We start from the raw sequence: 20124 nt of genomic DNA, 5'->3' as shown, positions 1-20124 counted from the left end.
GCTCCCTTTGAGCCCTGCGGGGGTCTCCAGCCTCTCCTGTCTCCGGTGGTTCCCAGCGGAGTCCTGGGGCTCCCTTTGAGCCCTGCGGGGGTCTCCAGCCTCTCCTGTCTCCGGTGGTTCCCAGCGGAGTCCTGGGGCTCCCTTTGAGCCCTGCGGGGGTCTCCAGCCTCTGCTTCCGGTGGTTTCCAGCAGAGTCCTGGGTGACCCTTAACCAGCATTTGTGTCGCTCCAGTTTTTGCCTCCATTGTCTGATGACATTCTCCCCATGTGTTTCTGTGTGTCTTCTTTTTTTTTGGAAACGGAATCCAGAATCTTGCTCTGCTGCCCAGGCTGGAGTGCAGGAGTGCGATCTTGGGTTGGGCAATTCTGCTGCCTCAGTGTCCCGAGGAGCTGGGATTATAGGCGCGCACCACCACACCCAGCGAATTTTGTATTTTTAGTAGAGACAGGGTTTCACTATGTTGGCCAGGCTGGTCTCACACTCCTGACCCCAGGTGATCCACCCGCCTTGGCCTCCCAAAGTGTTGGGATTACAGTCGTGAGCCACTGCACCCGCCTGTCTCGTCTATTTTTAGGACACCAGTCAAATTGGATTAAGGGCCTACCCTATTCCACTACGACCTCATCTCAACCAATTACATGTGAAACAAACTGTTCTTAAACAAGGTCACAAGTACTTGGGGGCAAGACTTCAACATAGCTTTTTGGGGGACACAATTTCACCTATAACACGTATGTTAACAAACCTTAAATTTGTCTACCCTTGCTTCTTCCTTTCCTTTTCTACCTATGACTTCCTAAAATCCTATAATCCATCAACACCAGCAGCAGCACTAGCATAGCTACAGGAACTACCCACACCACCTGCGAGGCACTTTCACACATTACACTTAAATTTTCACAACCCTAGGAGTCATTATTATTCCCATTTTACAAAGGAAGAAACAGACCTCGAGATGTTCTTGCTCAAAGGCACATACGGGATGGGGCTAGAATTTACACCCAGGTATGTCTGACTCCTGCACACATCTGTCTTCTCCTTACCCTAACCTTCATCTTCACACCGCTTCTGAAAATTCTCTCAAAGGCATGTTTGCCCGCCTTCTACGCGCTGCATTCTCTAACCCCAAAGATGACTTTTCCACCAAATGCAATGACTTCTAGCCCAGTCTTGGTCTCCTTCTCTCTCCATCCTGTCTCCTTGCTGGTCTTCTACTCCCAAGGCATAATGACTGCCCTACAGTTAACAGAGTGAATTCACATACATTCTCATTTGATCTATGCAGATGCCTCCGAAATGTGAACTTCCAGGCACAAAGTAGGTAGAATGGAAGAGGCTATGGGAACAGAGAGAGAAGTCCCCGGAACAAGTCAGGGATTGAAGGGGCAGAAAGGTTCTAGGTCCCAGATGTACTTGAGCCCTGTGATGGCCGAGCCTGCCCATGGTTAATGTGGGGCAGCCTGGGCGAGCCACGCCAGCCTCGAAGAAGCTGAGTCTTCCACACAGCGTACTCAGTACGCAATACTAAGATAGACCGTGCTTCCAGGGCCTCTGGACAGTGATCCTCTTCTTCTTCTTCTCATCTTTCGCCTTCTTTCTTTATTGTGGTGAAATCTTGGTAAAATTTGCCCTGTTAATGATTTTGAAGTGTAAGGTTCTGTGGCATTAAGTACATTCACATCGTTGCACTACCATTACCACCATCCATCTCCAGAACTGAAATTTCCCCAGCTGAAACCCGGCACCCATTAAACACATTCCCCAGTGCCCTCTCCCTGCAGTCCCTGGCATGGCAGAGTTTTCAAAGGGCATTTTCATGGTGAATTGTCCATTATTCTAGAACAGGGACCTCAGGCACGTGAGCTAGATGGAATGACTTCTCTAATCACCCATCTTTTTATCCAGTAAGTGCTCACTGGTAGCCAAGGCTGAGAAAGGGAATTAAAAATGAGTTCTTGTATCTTGTCAGAAACTCTAATAAAATAGTGGGTAGAAAATGAGAACGTCATTTGCCTGAAGATGAAAATCCCACAGATTTTTAATGAAGTGACAGCCTCAACCCTCTGTGACTGCACAGATCTGGTGGTGGGTGGAACCTGCCCGTGGAAGGGCAAGGCCCAGCAGTGGGCTGGCTGCGCTCTGTGCCGTGAGAGCAGGCCTAGCCCACCCTTGCCTCTCTTTTATGTTCTGCAGGTTCTCCTCATCCTGACTGCCCTACAGCCCGCCATCTTCTCAGTCTTGGCCAACGGCGGGCAGATTGCGTGTTCGCCTCCCTTTTCCTCTAAAACCAGGTCTCAAGGTGAGCATGTGAAGGCTCCTATCCCATCGTGGGATGGATGAGACGGGGAAAGTCAGGAAAGAAAGGGCCTCAGAACAGACATTAGGCCGGCCTGACTTCTGCTCAGTGTTCAGAAGGGATCTCCGGGAAATGCCAACAATGGCTTTGAGGAAAGGATGACCTCTCTGATCACACAGAAGAGAAGGGAAACCCCCCAGCTTGAGGCCAGCCCTGAGGGCCAACCCAGGAAGCCATGGGTTCAGTCCTCAGCTCCCGGGAGAGGAATGGGTGTGGTTAAAAAACAGAAGCTCATGTTGATGGAACACACAGAAGAAATGGACTTTAATGCTAGCCTCACAGCACAGAAGCAGACAGCCAAGTTCTGGTTCTGGCTCTACCATTAACCCCATGTTATTTATGACAATTTTGTATCCCTAAGTCCTAGTTTGGGGATCAACTGGAGACAGTGTTGCTCCACTCCTCTGCCAGGGTTGCTAGTAAAATACCACCTCTGTGACTCAGCATAACCTACCCTGTATTTCACCCCACACTGCAGCATAACCTACCCTGTATTTCACCCCACACTGCAGCATAACCTACCCTGTATTTCCCCCCACACTGCAGTGATGAATTGCCACCTCCTCATCCTGGAGACCTTCCTCATGACCGTGCTGACACGAATGTACTACCGAAGGAAAGACCACAAGGTTGGGTACGAAACTTTCTCTTCTCTAGACCCGGACTTGAACCTCCAAGCCTAAGGTGGATGGCTTGGATGGTGAAAGGATGCTGTACTCATTAGAATATAAGATTTCTGTACCGTCCCTCAACCTTGACCAAACGGAAAGCATTCCGCTTGTCAACACAAGCTGGCAGATGACATTTGACTCTACAGATGAAGGTGAACAATGTGTAGGATAAAATTGTATCTTGCCTGGGGAAGGTGTTTTAAGTTTTGTAATAAACAAGATGACGTCTGAAAATGTGTAACTGGGCCCACTGCCTCTGTCCATGTCACTATTAGCCCTTCAAGGTTGTATATTGCTGGCTGGGTGTGGCAGCTCATGCCTGCTATCCCAGCACTTTGGGAGCCTGAGGCGGGAGGATCACTTGAGCCCAGGAGGTTGAGGCTGCAGTGAGCGACGGTTGTGCTGTACACTCCAGCCTGGGTGATACAGCCTGACCCTGTCTCTGGAAAAAAAAATAAAAGAAAGTTTACTGAGCTTTCCTAAAGCAGATGAAAAGAAGAGTATATAGTATTGTGTCTGGTATAAGAAAAGGAGAACTTGGTGAGGCAAAATAGTACCAGCCCAAAGTCCTGAAGAAGCCAGGAGCCTCTGGAGAACAGATGGAAGGTGACCTTTCCCTGACAGATGTGCTACTAGAGCACCAACCCCACGGGGCCCTGGGGTCTGGGTCAGCCTCGCTCTGTGGGACAATGGCTTTTGAGTCTTCGGTGACAAGCTACAAAAGGAATTTCCTGATGCTGTGGTCATGGAGCTTGATTTCTGAGGAGAGAATCAGTGTGTGGAAGCAAAGGCACCGAGAGTCCAAGTAAAAGTCCCAAATCCATAAAATGCACCACACAGGTCAAAACACAGCATATGGCCAGGCGCGGTGGCTCACACCTGTATTCCCAGCACTTTGGGAGGCCGAGGCGGGTGGATCACCTGAGGTCAGGAATTCGAGACCAGCCTAATCAACATGGAGAAACCCCGTCTCTACTAAAAACACAAAATTAGCCGGGCGTGGTGGCGCATGTCTGTAATCCCAGCTACTCGGGAGGCTGAGGCAGGAGAATCACTTGAACCCAGGAGGCAAAGGTTGCAGTGAGCCAAGATCACACCACTGCATTCCAGCCTGGGCAATGAGAGCGAAACTCCGTCTCTAAAAACAACAACAACAACAAAAAACCACAGGACACGGAACATGAGGTAAAACCACATTGCCTTTATTTGGCTAAAGAACAAAATCCAAAATAACTCAGAACAAACTAATAACAGACAGGAAAATTAGAGACTGAACCCCACTTGAGGAAAACTTCCTCGCGGACTCACACTGGTGATGGGACGAACGTTCATGACGAAGCCAGCAGCCCTTTCCAAGACTCTCTTGTCTTCTAGGGATCCTCAATACAAAACAACCCAACTAATCCAGGATATGCTCAAAACAGTCAGTTTTCCCCTCAAAAGGCAGGAAGGCCCACTTCAAACCTCCAGGAACACAACCCGCGCCATCCCAGTGTTAAACTTGGTGCTTCCGTTTTCTGCCTCAATCCGAGTGCTAACATAAAATCCTGGCAGACAACAATCTTTCTTCTTCAAGAAAATTAACATTTAATGGTATAATCCCAAGAACATGTTCTACTTATTTACTTGGAAAAATAGAAGCTAGGGACCACTCTTTATCCCATGGCAGTCTATTCTATGAGAGAAAACAAGAACAATCATTGTTATGACTTTGAAAAATAGAACCTTTAAAAATACTTATATTGGTAAGTTTAAAAAAATACCACCAGTTAAAAACATTGGCTCTACCATTAACCCGATGTTAATGGGGGGCTTCCTTTTTCTACCTGTATTGGTTCAACTTCTGGTGAGACTGTGTGCTGATAGAAAATCTAGAAGCTATGGCTTTTAGGGAATTAAAGAAAAGCGGCAAAATATAATTGATTTGGAAAGATTTTGGGTAAGTGATCTGGAGCAGGATTAAAAAGGCAAAGAGCTCTTGAAAATAGCTACCCATAGTCAAGATAATCCAGGAAGGGAGAACGACGCCCTGTGAACCACTGTGGAAAGAACATCTAGAGATGGTCTGACCAGCTGTGCAGCCTCCAAAAAAACCACCATCACTCAGGTGCAGCCTAAGGAGTTACCGGCAATCAGAAAGTGTCAAAAGTTTTCTCAACCTCCCTCATGTTTTTTCTCTTCTTCAGGATTTTCAACCTCCTCACATCCCTTTCTCACCCAAGCCTCAGCAAAATAATGGTCTTTGGCTCTAGCTATCAGCAATAGCTGCAACAGCACAAATGATCCCTTTCTAGTCCTCTAAAGTTTCAACCTCCATTCTTCAGTGCTTCTGAGTCTAGCATAAGAGCAAGCTTTCTGTCCAGGCCCCTGGAAGGCAGTGGCTGTGCTGGCACCTCCTCAGCTCTGGTTGCAGGGCTCTGGCCTTCTTACGTCTCACACACAGAGGCTCTACTCTACGGCCAGCATTTCTGGCTCCGTCATCTTGGCCACACTTGGCCCATCCATGTTGGCTGCTTTCTTGTACGGGAATCAGGGAAACGGCTCCATAGCCTCAAACATTAATATCTGAAGATTTAGATGCCAGGCATTGTTGTGGTGTACACACCTCTAACCTCATTTAATTAGGCACAGATGACCAAATTATGCAACATTCCAACAGCTTCCTCTGTCTACCCATGCTTGTCCAGCACCTAAGACCACATTTACCCCAAAGTATCTAATATGCCACACCATAAAAGACTTCAGCTTCAAACAAACAGCTTCAGAAAAAACGATTAGACTGAGGTGGTAGAAACTCACCAAAAGGGGAAAGGGAGTTTCCCAAGAACATGTACGTTTGCTGGCCCTAGCAGTCTCAGAGGTCTGTCAGCCTGCAGGTCCGTTCCAAGCACAGGGCATGCCAAAAGCAGCCCACCGAGAGCAGAGGAAAAGGGCAAACATCTGGGACCCAGACTATGTATGCAGGAGGTGTGGCTCCCGTGGGGAGGGAGGAAAGCCATGTTCTGGGCATCTCCCTGTCTGTCCAAATCCACTTGCGTAATGTGCACTCGGAGGAACCACGACGATGGGCTTCAGCAGAGGCCTGTCCACCCCAGGGAGAGTCAGTCAGACGGAAGCAGGCAGAATTCCCAGAGCGCGAAGGCTGGCGCAGATGAGATGAGACTATATAACGCTGGGGAACACGGGAAAACACTAACTTCAACTGTTTCAAAGACAGGACTCCAGGCCAAAGCTTGTATGACCAGTTTTGACAGTAAGAACTGCGCTTCAAGAGAAGAGTTAGAAATGTCATTTTCATAGGCGATCAGGATAACAAGAGGCTTCATTCTCCCTCTCCTCTGTGACGCTCTAACTTTCTGGGTGATCCAAGTATTTTTATTTATTTATTTTTATTATTTCTTTTTATTTGTGTGTGTGGTTTTGTTTTGTTTTGGAGACAGAGTCTCGCTGTGTTACACAGGCTGGAGTGCAGTGGCACCATCTTGGCTCACTGCAACCTCCGCCTCCGTTCAAGGGATTCTCCTGCCTCAGCCTTCCAAGTAGCTGGGATTACAGGTGCGCACTACCACGCCTGGCTAATTTTTGTGTTTTTAGTAGAGACGGGGTTTCACCATGTTGGTCAGGCTGGTCTCAACCTCTTGGCCTCAAGTGATCCACCAGCCTCAGCCTCCCAAACTGCTGGGATGACAGGCGTGAGCCACTGCGCCTGGCCTGGGCGATCCAAGTTTTAAGAACCTAGATAGTCCTGCTGTGCAGGCTATGATTCCAGCTTCTGACCCTCAGGTGGAAGAACAGGTGTTACCAGAAAGTGTTTAAGGGGTGGACTATGAGATGCTCACAGTCCTAGCGGAGAGGCAAGAAAAGAGAAAATGTGGTTTTCTTAGCTGAAAACACTAAAACTCCACCCCCACAAGGGGTATTTATGAGTGACAGGGGGTGGGGCCTGGACAGAAGCCATTTTCCCCTGAATCTAGCCACAGGATTACTGATGGCTGATGATCGGCTAGGCCATGTAGCTAAGTAGCTAAGGAGACAGGAGGCCAGGGCTTTGAAAGTTAGATCATGCTCAACAGCAGGTATTAGGCGCGTGAGAACAAATCAACATAAAACAAATGTCATGTAAAAACAAATGTCATGATCGCGGAAACAAATGTCGCTTATCTTACAAATGTCACTTAATAACAAATGTCACTTATCGCCTGAAATAATGTCCTTTATAAAACAAATGTCGCCCAATAAAAACAAGTCATCGCCGTCGGAAACAAATAATAATATCGCCTAAATGTCACTTATCGCCTAAATGTTTTCGTCGAAACATATCGCCTGAAGTGTCGCTAATCGAAATTTCGAGAAATCGCTTAATAAAACAAATCAATCATATCAAACAAATGTCGCTTAATAAAACAAATCATATCAAAAAACAAATGTCGCGTCGAAACAAGTCATGATAAAGAAATTAAGTCGTAAAAGGCAAAATTAATTAAAGCGTAAAGGCAAATTAAGCGATAGGAGCAGAGTGTTAAGCGTAGCGCAAGTGTGCGGCGTAAAGGAGCAGGTGTTCAGCGTTAGAGGAGCAGAGTGGCGTAGCGCAAGTGGCGTAAGCGCAGAGTGTTAAGCGTGGGGAGCAGAGTGTTAAGAAGCGTGGGGGCAAGGTGTTAAGCGTGGCGCAGGTGTTAGAGTGTGCGTATCGCCGATTGGAATGTTAGATCCAGGCAAGCTAACGCTGGAATGCTTCCCTAACTCCCACCAGAAGCGTGTGAAAGTGGGAGAAAAGGAGAAAACGTACCACGTCTTGTCCCGTGAGGGCATGCTCTGTGGCTTGCTGGAGGGCGGTGGAGAGGTCCCTGCCAGCCGCGGCTCTCCGAGGAAAAGAAAGACTCTGTGGAGCTCTGGTTCCAGTGAAGAATGTTCTTAAGAGGGACAGAGGTCAAGATGATGAGGCTGTTGCTTCAGAAAGGAAGGTGTTTCCTATGCTTTTGCTTCTACATTCTGTGCAAATCTCTCTATTCAATATGGCTATGACCAAAAGGGATTGACATCAAGTTCCAACGGCAGACATTTACAAAGTATCCTTTGTAAAAGGCTAGGTAACATTAATAACATTCAAATAGGAGTAGCAGGGCCAGGCACTCCTCCCAGTAGGAAACGAATCTCAACTGACTTGCCATGGGATTGAGTATTGTCCCGCTCCTCTCCTCATCCTCGTAACCCGAAAAGCGTTCCTTCCTTTGACGGTAGATGGCAGGAAAGAGACTCACAAAGGCTCCCAGAGAACCGGGTCACAGAATTTCTGAGAAGATGGACACAGCAGAAACACTGCAGCTGATGCCATGCTTCCATCCCCGTCAGTGTCTTCATGGCCCCCATTGGGTCCAGTAAGAAACTCCTCAGGGAGTGAGACAAGTTAGGCTCAGATCTCCTTCCTACAGCCACAATGACACTGGTGACAGCAGTACGTTGAGGGGATTTGTGACAGTAACTTGGCTGTTAGCTTTTCCTTAAGGAAATCAAAATTAAGATATTTCTCCACAGATTACCCATCAGCATGGCTCATTTCGTGAAGGACTTGGCAAGCCGCTTCGCTTCAGAACGGAAGGCAAATGCTATAGTGTACTGGGAAGAAAAGGCCTCTGCGTATTACACTACCTCCTTCTTCTGCCCACTCCTCGGGCAAAACATTAGTTCTACATTGGAAAGACTAATTTTAAAAAAACGTAATAAAAATGACGATTTCCCTGTTGAGATCACGTGAACACAAACAGTGAAACAAAGCCCTCAGGGAGGGTAAATGGGTGCAGAGCAGGCTTCTAAGGTGCAGCCCCTCCTTCGTGTGGGCGAGTGATGTCACTTGGAGGACAGGCTGTTCTGGTTCCCCCAGTCCAGGGTCCTCTTGCCCCAGTTGTCTTTCCTTTGTAGCTGTCCTTAGGTTTAGTGTTGGGGTCACAGTCTGGAATTCAACAGAGAGCTTTGAAGGTAATGGGACAGAGGGAGAGGAGAGGAAAGGAGGGAGGAAAACTAGTCTTCTTCATCCTCACTGATATCATAGGCTGCAGCCTTGTGCCTGGGGAGATTTGCTGGGGAACAAGGTGGGGAGGTCTTGCCGGAGAAGGGCCATCGAAAAGACGGGGAGGGGGAGCGCTCGCGAGTGGGGCTGCTGCTGGGGCTCTGCTTTGGACTGATGGCCTGCAGCATCCGGCCCTTCCCCTCTTTCAGCATGTGTTTCTGGAGGAACCGAAAGGAAGAGTCAGAGACAATACCGCGGATCCCACTGAACGATCACCGACGCATCTGGGACTAGGGCAGTCTCTGCCGTACTGCTGATTTCACGGTTCTCACCTGCTATCATTACCCGGGAAATTCCCCATCCTTCCCGAATAATCTGTTCTAGGATTATTCTAATCCATCCAAACACCTTCACAGACAGATCCTTCCTGATAGCTAACCTAGGACTCACTTGCTCAATGTTTCATTTGGCTGAAAAGACTGCTACTCCTCAAAGACAGAACTCCCACCTGACCTGGGGTTCATGCTGCAGCTACTTGGAGTGGAGGCTGCTTTCTTTTTATTATTCTTTATTCTTTCCTTTCCTTCTATCTAAAATCATACCACAAATAAAAGCTGGGCAAGGCGTTTTGCTTATCTTGTCACCAGATTTCAAGGCTGATAGAGAGCTGGCAAAATTATCTAGGAGAATGTGTAACCTCTTTCTGTAAAGATTTCAAAAACCTTGCTGGGGACAGTTGAAAGATAGTTCTGCCCAGATAAGGGGACTAGACTAGATCACTCCTTAATTGTCGACGTCCCTTTCTGCTCGATGATTCTGTAATTCTTTCCACGACATGGGAGCTCCCTACACTGTCCAGTGGGGAAGAACATACCAGCGCTCCTTCCGGACCAAACATTTCCAGAAAACTTCCAATGAATTCTCGGGACTTCTCCTCCCACTTCTGAATGAGGTCAATGCTTTTTTCCTCCACCTTCTGAACAAATTCTTTGGACTTTTCCTCCACGTCTTTCACTTTCTTCTTTACTTTGTCAACCCTCTCCTGCAAGTGGTATTTCTTCTCCTAGATAAAGAAACAACGATTTTGAGAAATAATGCTCATGCCCAACTTCTCTACCATAAGAGAACAAAAAAACATGGCTCAAGCACTCAACTGACACTGTTTTCAGTCTAGAATTCGGCTTTGCTTTAATCTACCCTACATGTCATTAGCAATAATAACAGATAAGATATGCTGTGGATGCACACACAAAATAGTAATGCTAATATTGTGGGCATTTGGGAATAAACTAAAAATATAGGCTATACCCAGTCACAGGCAGGTAGCCAAATAAAGTCAGAGTTTTAAAGATAAAACATAAACTTGGAACATAAACATGCCCAGCATGACCCAAACCTCATTCCAGAGGGAGATACAGAGGCAGCTAAAGATCCCTGCACAACACTGCCGAGAATAACGCATCACGATGGATCGAGGGAGACACAGAGGCAGCTAAAGATCCCTGCACAGCACTGCCGAGAATAACGCATCACGATGGATCGAGGGAGAAAACACTGATCTTCCGCTTCATCCGCTCATCGAAGTGCGTCTCCCCTGTCGCTGGCTGACTCCATTATTTTAATGAGCTGTGTTTTCGCTTTTGCTGCTTTCGTGTTTTAAGGTCCGTTTACTCATCTGCGAAATGCTGACACTCGTTGGCCCTACCGACTTTGCTAAAGAAAAGGAAAACGGTATAAACCCTGTGGCGGAGGGGAGGGGAGTCTTTAGTCAAATGAAAAGTATCCTTGGCCAGGCACAGTGGCTCATGCCTGTAATACCAGCACTTTGGGAAGCTGAGGTGGGAGGACTGCTTGAGGCCAGGAACTTGAAAGCAGCCTAGACAACATAGCAAGACCTCATCTCTACTAAAAATAAAAATATAAAAAATTAGCTGGGTATGGTGGCCTCTGCCCATAGTCCCAGCTACTCAGGAGGCTGAGATGGAAGGATCACTTGAGACCGGAGGTCAAGGCTGCAGTAAGCCAAGATTGTGCCACTGTACTCTGGCCTGGGTGACTGAGTGTTACTCTATCTCAAAAAAAGAAAAAGAAAAGTGCTCTCATAATTTCCAGATCATAAAGAGGAAAGGGAATATGTTTAGAATTTTTAAACACCTGATTTTTATGGGAAAAAATAAAGCTATAGTAAATAAATTAACAAGAGCTAGTGTTTGTCTGCCTAGATAAATCATATTTAGATGTAATCATTTTATCCATTCTTATAGCACAATTCACAGAGATGGGAGCAGGTGGGGGAGCATGGTAAACTGATTATGTAGGAGACATTAAAGTTAGCAGCTTTCTTCTTTTTAAATTAATTTTATTGAGGTCTAATTTACGTACAAAATGTATAGTGTCAGATAGATACGGTAGCTCATGCCTGTAATCCCAGCACTTTGGGAGGCCAAGGGGGGCCGATCGCTTGAGGCCAGGAGTTCAAGACCAGCCTGGGAAACATGGCGAAACCCCATCTCTGCTAAAAAAAATACAAAAATTAGCCAGGTGTGGTGGCACAAGCCTGTAATCACTGCTATTCAGGAGGCTAAGGCCAGAATCACTTGAACTCAGCAGAGAGAGGCCACAGTGAGCCGAGATCATGCCACTGCACTCCAGCCTGGGCAACAGAGCAAGACCCTGTCTCAAAAAGAAAGAAATACTACATATATATATGTAGTGTGTGTGTGTGTGTGTATGTATATATATACACACTGCAGTATATATATAACTGTTTACAAAAAGAATGAATATATCTATACTACATACATATATATACACTACATACATATATATATGAGTTTTTTTGTTTGTCTGTTTGTTTAGAGATGGGGTCTCGCTATGCTGCCTCCAGACTGGTCTCAAACTCCTGGCCTCAAGCAGTCCTCCCGCCTCAGCCTCCCAAAGTACTGGGATTACAGGCATGAACCACCAAGACCAGTAAAATATACAGTTTCTAAAAGGCAAGCTTAAAGATAAACTTAAGCTTTCATCAATCAAAATTTAAAACTCAGGTCTCTGCGGGGAAGTGGTGTGTCGTGTGTCACTGTCCACACGGGGAGAGGGTTCATAGGCTTAAGGAGATTTCCAAAAGATCATCCAACCAAAAAAGAAAAAGGAAGTTTAAGAGACACAGTTTTCAATTTATTAACAGAAATACTGTACTATCTAAATTACTCTCTTATTTATTTTGTTGGCTGTATGGCTTTATACCAATGTGTTGGTACTAGACCGTAACAGCAGAAACTGTTTCATTCTTTTTGTAAACAGTTAACATAGTGGTAATTCATTCACTGAACTTTTGGGAGTGATCATTAGAGCTAACTGCAGAGCCAGTTCAGCTAAGATGGAGTGAGAGGCAATACGTATCCCACAGAGTCAGGGAAGTCTGGGGTGCGGTTGGAACTCACGTTGATGAAGCTGACATTGAGCTCCTTTGCCGTGTAGCCCCTCTGCAGGTTCCGCCTCGCATACACATCATAGTCCCGCACAATTCGGGTGATGATGTCTGACGTGGAGATACCTTCTGTCCTCTGTGTTGGAGCAAACATGCCTGACTCAGAAACACATACAGACAAACACTGTGAGGTTCTGGTTAGCTCAGGTATTAAGACTAAATGGAAACTGGGGGCAACGTTCCTTTCCTTTCCTCAAAAAGCAGTATCTGTTATTACTAAATGAAACGGAGAGATACTGATATACAGAAGGAAGACTGAATGAAAGTCCAGAGGTAAGGCAAAGAAGAGTTACATAGCCCTAATATTACGAAAAATATGAGGAAGCGTTTCCTGAAATTGAGAGATATCAAAAGTAGATGTTTATACCAAGAATTGATGGATGTCATGAACTGATGATGAAGAATTGATGAATGCTATGCTCATCTTTACTTTTTATCCAAAATGTGGCCTGAAAGAGGATGTTGAATTTCTAATGTACACATTTTCCTCTGTAAAGTAGCAACACAGCTGAACATCTACAGCTGCCCTGAGATCCCCTAAAGTGAGGAAGCACATCAGGTCACTCACCTGCCTCCTTGATGTGCTTATAAACATCATCACTTCCAGCAGATGAATAAGGGATATCATCATGGGCTACAAAATCAATCTGAAAATAAGGAAACATCATTAAAACCCACGATAACTGCCATTCAGAAAGACCCAGTCGATGTTCTCAGGCCCAGAGAAAGGACAATAAGCAGAGGTCAGGCTACAATCTATTCACAAACCACCCAACCTAATGATTTATGGAGCATAAATAGAAAGTTAGCCAGCTGCTTTTCTCGCTGTTTCTCCTAGTCTACTAGAACTGTTACCCTCACTCTGGACACCAGTCAGTCATCTTGCTGTGGTCAACAGGGCCAGAGGGTTTGCTGGTGAACCAGTTAGTGGGTGGAGCCTAGGAAAGAAGGAAATCTCCCTGTCCTGGGTCTGGAAGGATTTGGTCAAATAAGGGTTTCTAAAAGTATGAGAAAGGCCGGGCGCGGTGGCTCACACCTGTAATCCCAGCACTTTGGGAGGCCAAGGCAGGCAGATCACGAGGTCAGGAGTTTAAGACCATCCTGGCTAACACAGTGAAATCCCGTCTCTACTAAAAATACAAAAAAATAAGCCAGGCATGGGGACCGGCGACTGTAATCCCAGCTACTTGGGAGGCTGAGGCAGAATTGCTTGAACCCAGAAGGTAGAGGCTACAGTGAGCTGAGACCGCACCACTGCACTCCAGCCTGGGTGACAGAGCAAGACTGTCTCCAAAAAAAAAAAAAAAAAAGTATGAGAAAGAGGTTACTTCTTTCCTAACTGGTTTCTCTCAGTCCGTGAGAAAAGAGGGAATATAAAAATAGCAACCACCAGCCCTATGACTGGAATAGATACATCTATACTCCTGAGAAATACAAACCCAAAGCCATAAAAGACATTTTATCCTCAGGATCTATCATTTTACTACCTTTTTTTTTTTTTTTTTGAGACCAAGTATCACTCTGTCACCCAGGCTGGAGTGCAACGGCATGATCTCGGCTCACTGCAACCTCTGCCTCCTGGATTCAAGCAATTCTCCTGCCTCAGCCTCCCGAGTAGCTGGGACTACAGGTGCATGTCACCATGCCTGGATAATCTTTGTATTTTTAGTACAGACGGGGTTTCACCATGTTGGCCAGGCTGGTCACAAACTCCTGACCTCAAGTGATCTACCTGACTCGGCCTCCCAAAGTGCTGGGATTACAGGTGTGAGCCACCGCGCCTAGCCATTTTACTACTATGAATATCCTTTGCAAGAGCAAGAAGAGACGAATGACACTGGGGATCAATAACGTTGTTTAGAGACATGCTAAACTTCACTTACTCCTTCCTGAATGGGCCACCAGCCTTTTGCTGATAATTACTAAGATCACTCTACCAACCTCCAGAGACCACTGTAGTGTGAAGCATGTTCACTGGGACTATGTCAGAGACCCTCAGCTAGCATCTCAATTACTCATGAACAACTTGTCAGGGATCCATAGGCAGCAAAGTAAAGAACAGGAGGCTGAAGGCCAGGCACGGTCGCTCACGCCTGTAATTCCAGCACTCTGGGGGGCTGAGGCAGGCGGATCACGAAGTCAGGAGATTGAGACCATCCTGGTTAACATGGTGAAACCCCGTCTCTACTAAAAGTACAAAAAAATTAGCCGGGCGTGGTGGTGGCACCTGTAATCCCAGCTACTCGGGAGGCTGAAGCAAGAGAATCGCCTGAAACTGGGAGGTGGAGGTTGCAGTGAGTCGAGATCGCGCCACTGCACTGCAGCCTGGGCAACAGAGCGAGACTCCGTCTCAAAAAAAAAAAAAAAAAAAAGAATGGGACAAGCAAAACTTAGAGTTGAGTATATACTGTTAACAAAGAGAAAAGCAGAGTTAGAAATTCCTCTAACCAGCCAGGTGCGGTGGCTCACGCCTGTAATCCCAGCACTTTGGGAAGCTGAGGTGGGTGGATCACAAGGTCAGGAGATCAAGACCACAGTGAAACCCCGTCTCTACTAAAAAATACAAAAAACTAGCCGGGTAAGGTGGTGGGCGCCTGTAGTCCCAGCTACTCGGGAGGCTGAGGCAGGAGAAAGGCGTGAACCCGGGAGGTGGAGCTTGCAGTGAGCCGAGATCGCGCCACGGCATTCCAGCCTGGGCGAGAGAGCGAGACTCCGTCTCAGAAAAAAAAAACAGAAATTCCTCTAACCTCATACTTCTGTGTGGGCCTGCGGGCTGTGATGCTGAGAATAATCTTGCTTACCACTTTTGGAGCCACTGGCTGCTAAGTGTTGATGTAGAAAAGTCAGAGAATTATAGAAGATCTGTCCCAATCCTCAACAGTTACAGTAAATATCCCCTCTTCAGGCCTATCCATGTACTGCTTTAGAAGCCCTTTGGCTGCCTTTATTCTTTCTGCCTCACTCAACAATTTACCTACAACATTCCACACGCCCCTGTAGAGAACTGACAACGTGCTTGCTGTTTCCTCAGGCGTGGGGACCTCTAACCTGGCCTAATCAATCCTTCTCATCTTTTATACCCACCTTTTGCAGGAAACCTGTGGCTTTTTTTAAAAAGTAGAGACAGGGTCTCATTATGTTGCCCAGGCTGGTCTCGAACTCCTGGGCTCAAGCGATCCTCCCACCTTGGTCTCCCAAAGTGCTGGGATTACAGGCATGAGCCACTGCACCTGGCTGAAATCTGTTACTTTAATGTGGGAGAATTAAAAGGAGGTAAGAGGTTGATAATAACTTACTGAGAAACAGTGAGAAATATCCCTGGTTTCTGAGTCCACCCAATTTCTAGCCTAAGACCAAAGCCCTGAAATGAAACTTAAGCCAAGAAAAGTCTATGTTAATCCGTCTTGTTTCCTGGTAATGTGACCGTCTTCAGAGTTCGCCTGGGGCTATGGATCTTCTCAGGAGACTGGCACGTTCTAAGGGTAGACATGCCTGTGGTGTGGGGGGAAAAGTCTCGTAACTGACAAGTTCAATTCCCAGCTCTGCCAATGGTGTAACTTGCAGCAGGTTATTTGGTTTCTCTAGGACTTGTTACTCACATGTGAAGTGGAAATGATAACCACACCACAGGATTGTTGTGGGGAGAAAATGGAATAGAATGGATGTAAAAGTGCTTGCAAACCATCCAACCCCATATAAACGTCAGGGATGACTATTATCACTAGTAATATCACTGTCATCTCCTATGAAACTTACATATGAGGTAGAAGTCAAACAGAGCTAGTGGAAAACCAGCCTGCGTGCCAGCAGTCTTGAGAGTTGAGGGGATTCTGGAACAAGGAAGGGGAATATGTGTCCAGTTTCTTACCCGGTGTTCGGCCAGGAACTCAGGTGTCAGGGTCCAGGGCGCATTCCTCACCACCTCATCCACATAACGGCAGTGCTGGACTGCGTCATAGCGCTCGTTCTCATTCATCACCGTGAAGCCTTTGAAGTTGTGTGTGAGCTCATCGCTGCAAACTGAGTTCACCACATCATAAACTGTGGGTCGGAGTCCTCTTTGCTTAGCCACTCCTCAGCCACTGACCTCTCCCATCTTCTCCCACTGCTTAGGACTGCAACCATCTTCCCCAACTGGAGAAAAGTCTTCTAAAGGCAGTTGAACCTGGGTAACAACGCTTTTCCTAATGCAGCGTATACCTTCAGGAGCAACACTCACTAAATAGTATGTTCATACTTTGGAGAAGAGACGGTACAACAGGTGACCAAGATCTTCGACTCTGAAATCAACCTGCTGTGCATGTCTGTATCGATTAAGTCCTTAAACATGTTTTCCTATTTTATTCACACTGGACTGGACCACATGACATTTCCTTGGCAGACTTTTGTATTCCAGTTGATTCAAAATAATAAAGTGAAATCTAAAGCAAATGTTTTTTAACTGGGCAACAGAAGTCATTGTTGCTCCTGTGACTGGCAGAAACTCGGCTAAAAACAGTGAGATAAATGTCAGACGTCACAGTCAATGAGCTTGAAGCTCCTCTCTCCAGGTTCAGGTTGCTGGTACCTCATATATTTCATGTTTTAGAGAGGCTGCACTACATCCTTCACTTAAAAACGGAACTAAGAGCCGGTGCGCTCAGGTTATACAGACAGAAGAGAAACAGACTCTACTCTCAACTTTTTCTGCACCGCACCTGACGTCACCAAATGTTTTCTTACCTCCCACAATGAGGTACGTATTAGGGAAAAGGTTCTTTGCTTGCATCAGAGCTCGGGCATGACCAGAGTGAAATAAGTCAAATATTCCATCGGCATACACTCTCACAGGTCGCTCACCTAAATCCAAATGAAAGAATAGATCACAAAAATACTTTTTTTTTTTTTTTTTTTTTTGAGACCAAGTCTTACTCTGTTGCCCAGGCTGGAGTACAGTGGCATGATCTCGGCTCACTGCACCTTCCACCTCCTGGATTCAAGTGGTTCTCCTGCCTCAGCCTCCCAAGTAGCTAGGACTACAGGTGCATGTCATCATGTCTGGCTATTTTTGTGTTTTTAGCAGAGATGGGGTTTTTCCTTGTTGGCCAGGCTGGTCTCAAACTCCTGGTCTCAAATGATCTGCCAGCCTCAGCCTCCCAAAGTGCTGGGATTACAGGTGTGAGCCACTGTGCCCAGCCACAAAAATACATTGATTCGATATCTTGTACTTGGCAAATGGAAATGGCGCTGGGTGACAGTTCCATGACTGCATACTCCTTTTTTTTTTTTTTTTTTTTTTTTTTGAGGTGGAGTCTCGCTGTCTCCCAGGTTGGAGTACAGTGGCGCGATCTTGGCTCACTGCACACTCTGCCTTCCAGGTTCATGCCATTCTGCCTCAGTCTCCCGAGTAGCTGAGACTACAGGCACCCACCACCATAACCGGCTAATTTTTTGTTTTGTTTTGTTTTTTAGTAGAGATGGGGTTTCACAGTATTAGCCAGGATGGTCTCGATCTCCTGACCTCGTGATCCACCCACCTCGGCCTCCCAAAGTGCTGGGATTACAGGCGTGAGCCACCGCGCCCTGCCCCATTGCATACTCCTTTCTTTAGATGTTCTCTGGGTATTCACCCTAATTTGGGGGTAGGTTGGGTTATGAAAAATAACTTGACTATAAACACCTTTTCATTTTTTTTTTGAGACAGGGTCTCACTCTGTTATCCAGGCTGGAGTGCAGTGGTACGATCAGAGCTCACTGCAGCCTTGACCTCCTGGGCTCAAGTGATCCTCCCATCTCAGCCTCCGAAGTAGATGGGACCACAGATGCACACCACCATGCCAGCTAATTTTTTTTTATTTTTTATTTTTTATAGAGACCATGTTGCCCAGGCTGGTCTCGAACTTCTGGACTCAAGCAATCCCACCTTGGCCTCCCAAAATGCTGGGATTACAGGTGTGAGCCACCATACTCAGCCTATAAAGAGATTTTTAACATCATCATCTGCACTAACTGCCTCTAGTAGCCTGGTTGTACCAAACTTGTCAGGCACAACTAATAAGAGAGCTGTCAACTTAGAAGCCAGGAAATGATTTCCTGGGGAACAAGGCTAATTCCAAAGCCAAATAAACATTAAAAACGAGATCAGCATAATGGTTCGTCATGCTTTAAATAATAAATATAAGGAGTCCATGTAACTTATCCCTTTATGTGAATAAAGGAAGAGCTATTGTACTGCAGCAGAAAATAACAGTAGGAGCATTTACATCATTTGGGAAAGACAGGTCAAAGTGTCATCAGATACACTGTGCTGAGGCTGAGAATCAGATACACTGAGGCTGAGGGTCAGGTACACTGAGGCTGAGGGTCAGGTACACTGAGGCTGAGGGTCCAATACACTGAGGCTGAAGGTCAGGTACACTGAGGCTGAGGGTCAGGTACACTGAGGCGGAGGGTCCGATACACTGAGGCTGAGGGTCAGGTACACTGAGGCTCAGGGTCAGGTACACTAAGGCTGAGGATCAGATACACTGAGGCTCAGGGTCAGATACACTGAGGCTGAGGGTCAGATACATCTCCTTCCTCTCTTCAGGGCAATGAAACAAGGAGAAGAGAATTGGTTCTCAGGAGGTTTATCAAGTTTTGTTTTCAAAAAACTTTATTGATAAACAAGTAGATTTTAAACCAAGAAATAATACACTGCTGAAAGGAGTATCAGCAACTTCCAAGAGGGGCAATTAGGTCGTATCTATCAAAAGACAAACGACAAATGCTTATAGCTTTGGCCCAGCCATTCTAATTCTGGGAATTCTCTCACAGTAAATACAGACGTTATTCATTGCAGTACAGTTTATAGGAAATGACCTACATTTCAATGGAAGATTGAATATAGCATAATACACCCACTAAAAGGTGGGAGGATATATAAACAATTTACTTAGCTATTCACAGAAGTGGGTAATATTGGTGGCCTGTTACAGAGACACCAGGTGGCTGTGAGCCAGGTCTTGAGAGGAAGACATTTTACTTTATGCCCTTTTTGTACTTTATGGATATTAAACTGTGGGAATATATTGATTTCATTTGATGTGATTTTTTGAAACAGGGTCTGGCTCTGTCACCCAGGCTGGAGTGCAGTGGCATGGTCTCAGCTCACTGAAACCTCCACCTCCCAGGCTCAAATGATCCTCCCACCGCAGCCTCCTAAGTAGCTGGGACTACAGGTACACACCACCATGCCCGGCTAATTTTTATATTTTTTGTAGAGATGGGGTTTCACATGTTGCCCAAGCTAGCTGTATTTTATGTATTTATTTATTTACTTATTTATTTGAGATGGAGTCTTGCTGTCACCCAAGCTGGAGGGTGGTGACATGATCTAGGCTCATGCAACCTCTGCCTCCCAGGTTCAAGTGATTCTCCTGCCTCAGCCTCCCAAGTCACTGGGATTACAGGCGAAAGCCACCATGCTGGGATAATTTTTGTATTTTTATATTCGTATCCCATGTTAGCCAGGCTGGTCTCAATCTCCTGACCTCAAGTGATCCGCCTGCCTTGACCTCCCAAAGTGCTGGGATTACAGGCGTGAGCTACCGCGCCCAGCCCAGGCTGGTTGTATTGATGTTA

At 46.2% G+C, this 20124-nt stretch overlaps 2 protein-coding genes across 8 annotated transcripts in view; one reads left to right on the top strand and one right to left on the bottom strand.

Moving 5' to 3' along the window:
- The window catches only part of SLC51A (solute carrier family 51 alpha subunit), an 11601-nt gene extending 8332 nt beyond the window's left edge, over nucleotides 1–3269 (top strand). Inside the window, exons 4-5 of the mRNA XM_031662936.1 lie at nucleotides 1988–2300; nucleotides 2904–3269. Of these exons, the coding sequence (XP_031518796.1) occupies nucleotides 1988–2300; nucleotides 2904–3040 (450 nt within the window). The 3' untranslated portion in view covers nucleotides 3041–3269. The remainder of the gene's footprint in view (nucleotides 1–1987; nucleotides 2301–2903) is intronic.
- Nucleotides 3270–4209: 940 nt separating this feature from the next.
- PCYT1A (phosphate cytidylyltransferase 1, choline, alpha) overlaps nucleotides 4210–20124 on the bottom strand; it is a 49760-nt gene continuing 33845 nt past the window's right edge. For 6 of the 7 annotated variants that reach the window (XM_009202046.4, XM_017956144.3, XM_017956142.3 and 3 more), the window contains 7 exons: nucleotides 17245–17361; nucleotides 16391–16542; nucleotides 13091–13169; nucleotides 12476–12618; nucleotides 9907–10095; nucleotides 7815–9250; nucleotides 4210–6293 (listed from right to left, as the gene is read on the bottom strand). In XM_009202046.4, coding sequence (XP_009200310.1) covers nucleotides 9044–9250; nucleotides 9907–10095; nucleotides 12476–12618; nucleotides 13091–13169; nucleotides 16391–16542; nucleotides 17245–17361 — 887 coding nt within the window. In that variant the 3' untranslated portion in view covers nucleotides 4210–6293; nucleotides 7815–9043. The remainder of the gene's footprint in view (nucleotides 6294–7814; nucleotides 9251–9906; nucleotides 10096–12475; nucleotides 12619–13090; nucleotides 13170–16390; nucleotides 16543–17244; nucleotides 17362–20124) is intronic. The other variant, XM_009202043.4, reaches the window with a different exon arrangement.

Source organism: Papio anubis, chromosome 2 (genome assembly GCF_008728515.1).
Source record: "Papio anubis isolate 15944 chromosome 2, Panubis1.0, whole genome shotgun sequence".
NCBI classification, from domain to species: Eukaryota; Metazoa; Chordata; class Mammalia; order Primates; family Cercopithecidae; genus Papio; species Papio anubis.
Note: the sequence above shows the minus strand (reverse complement) of the source record. Positions and strands in the feature narration are given on the sequence as shown.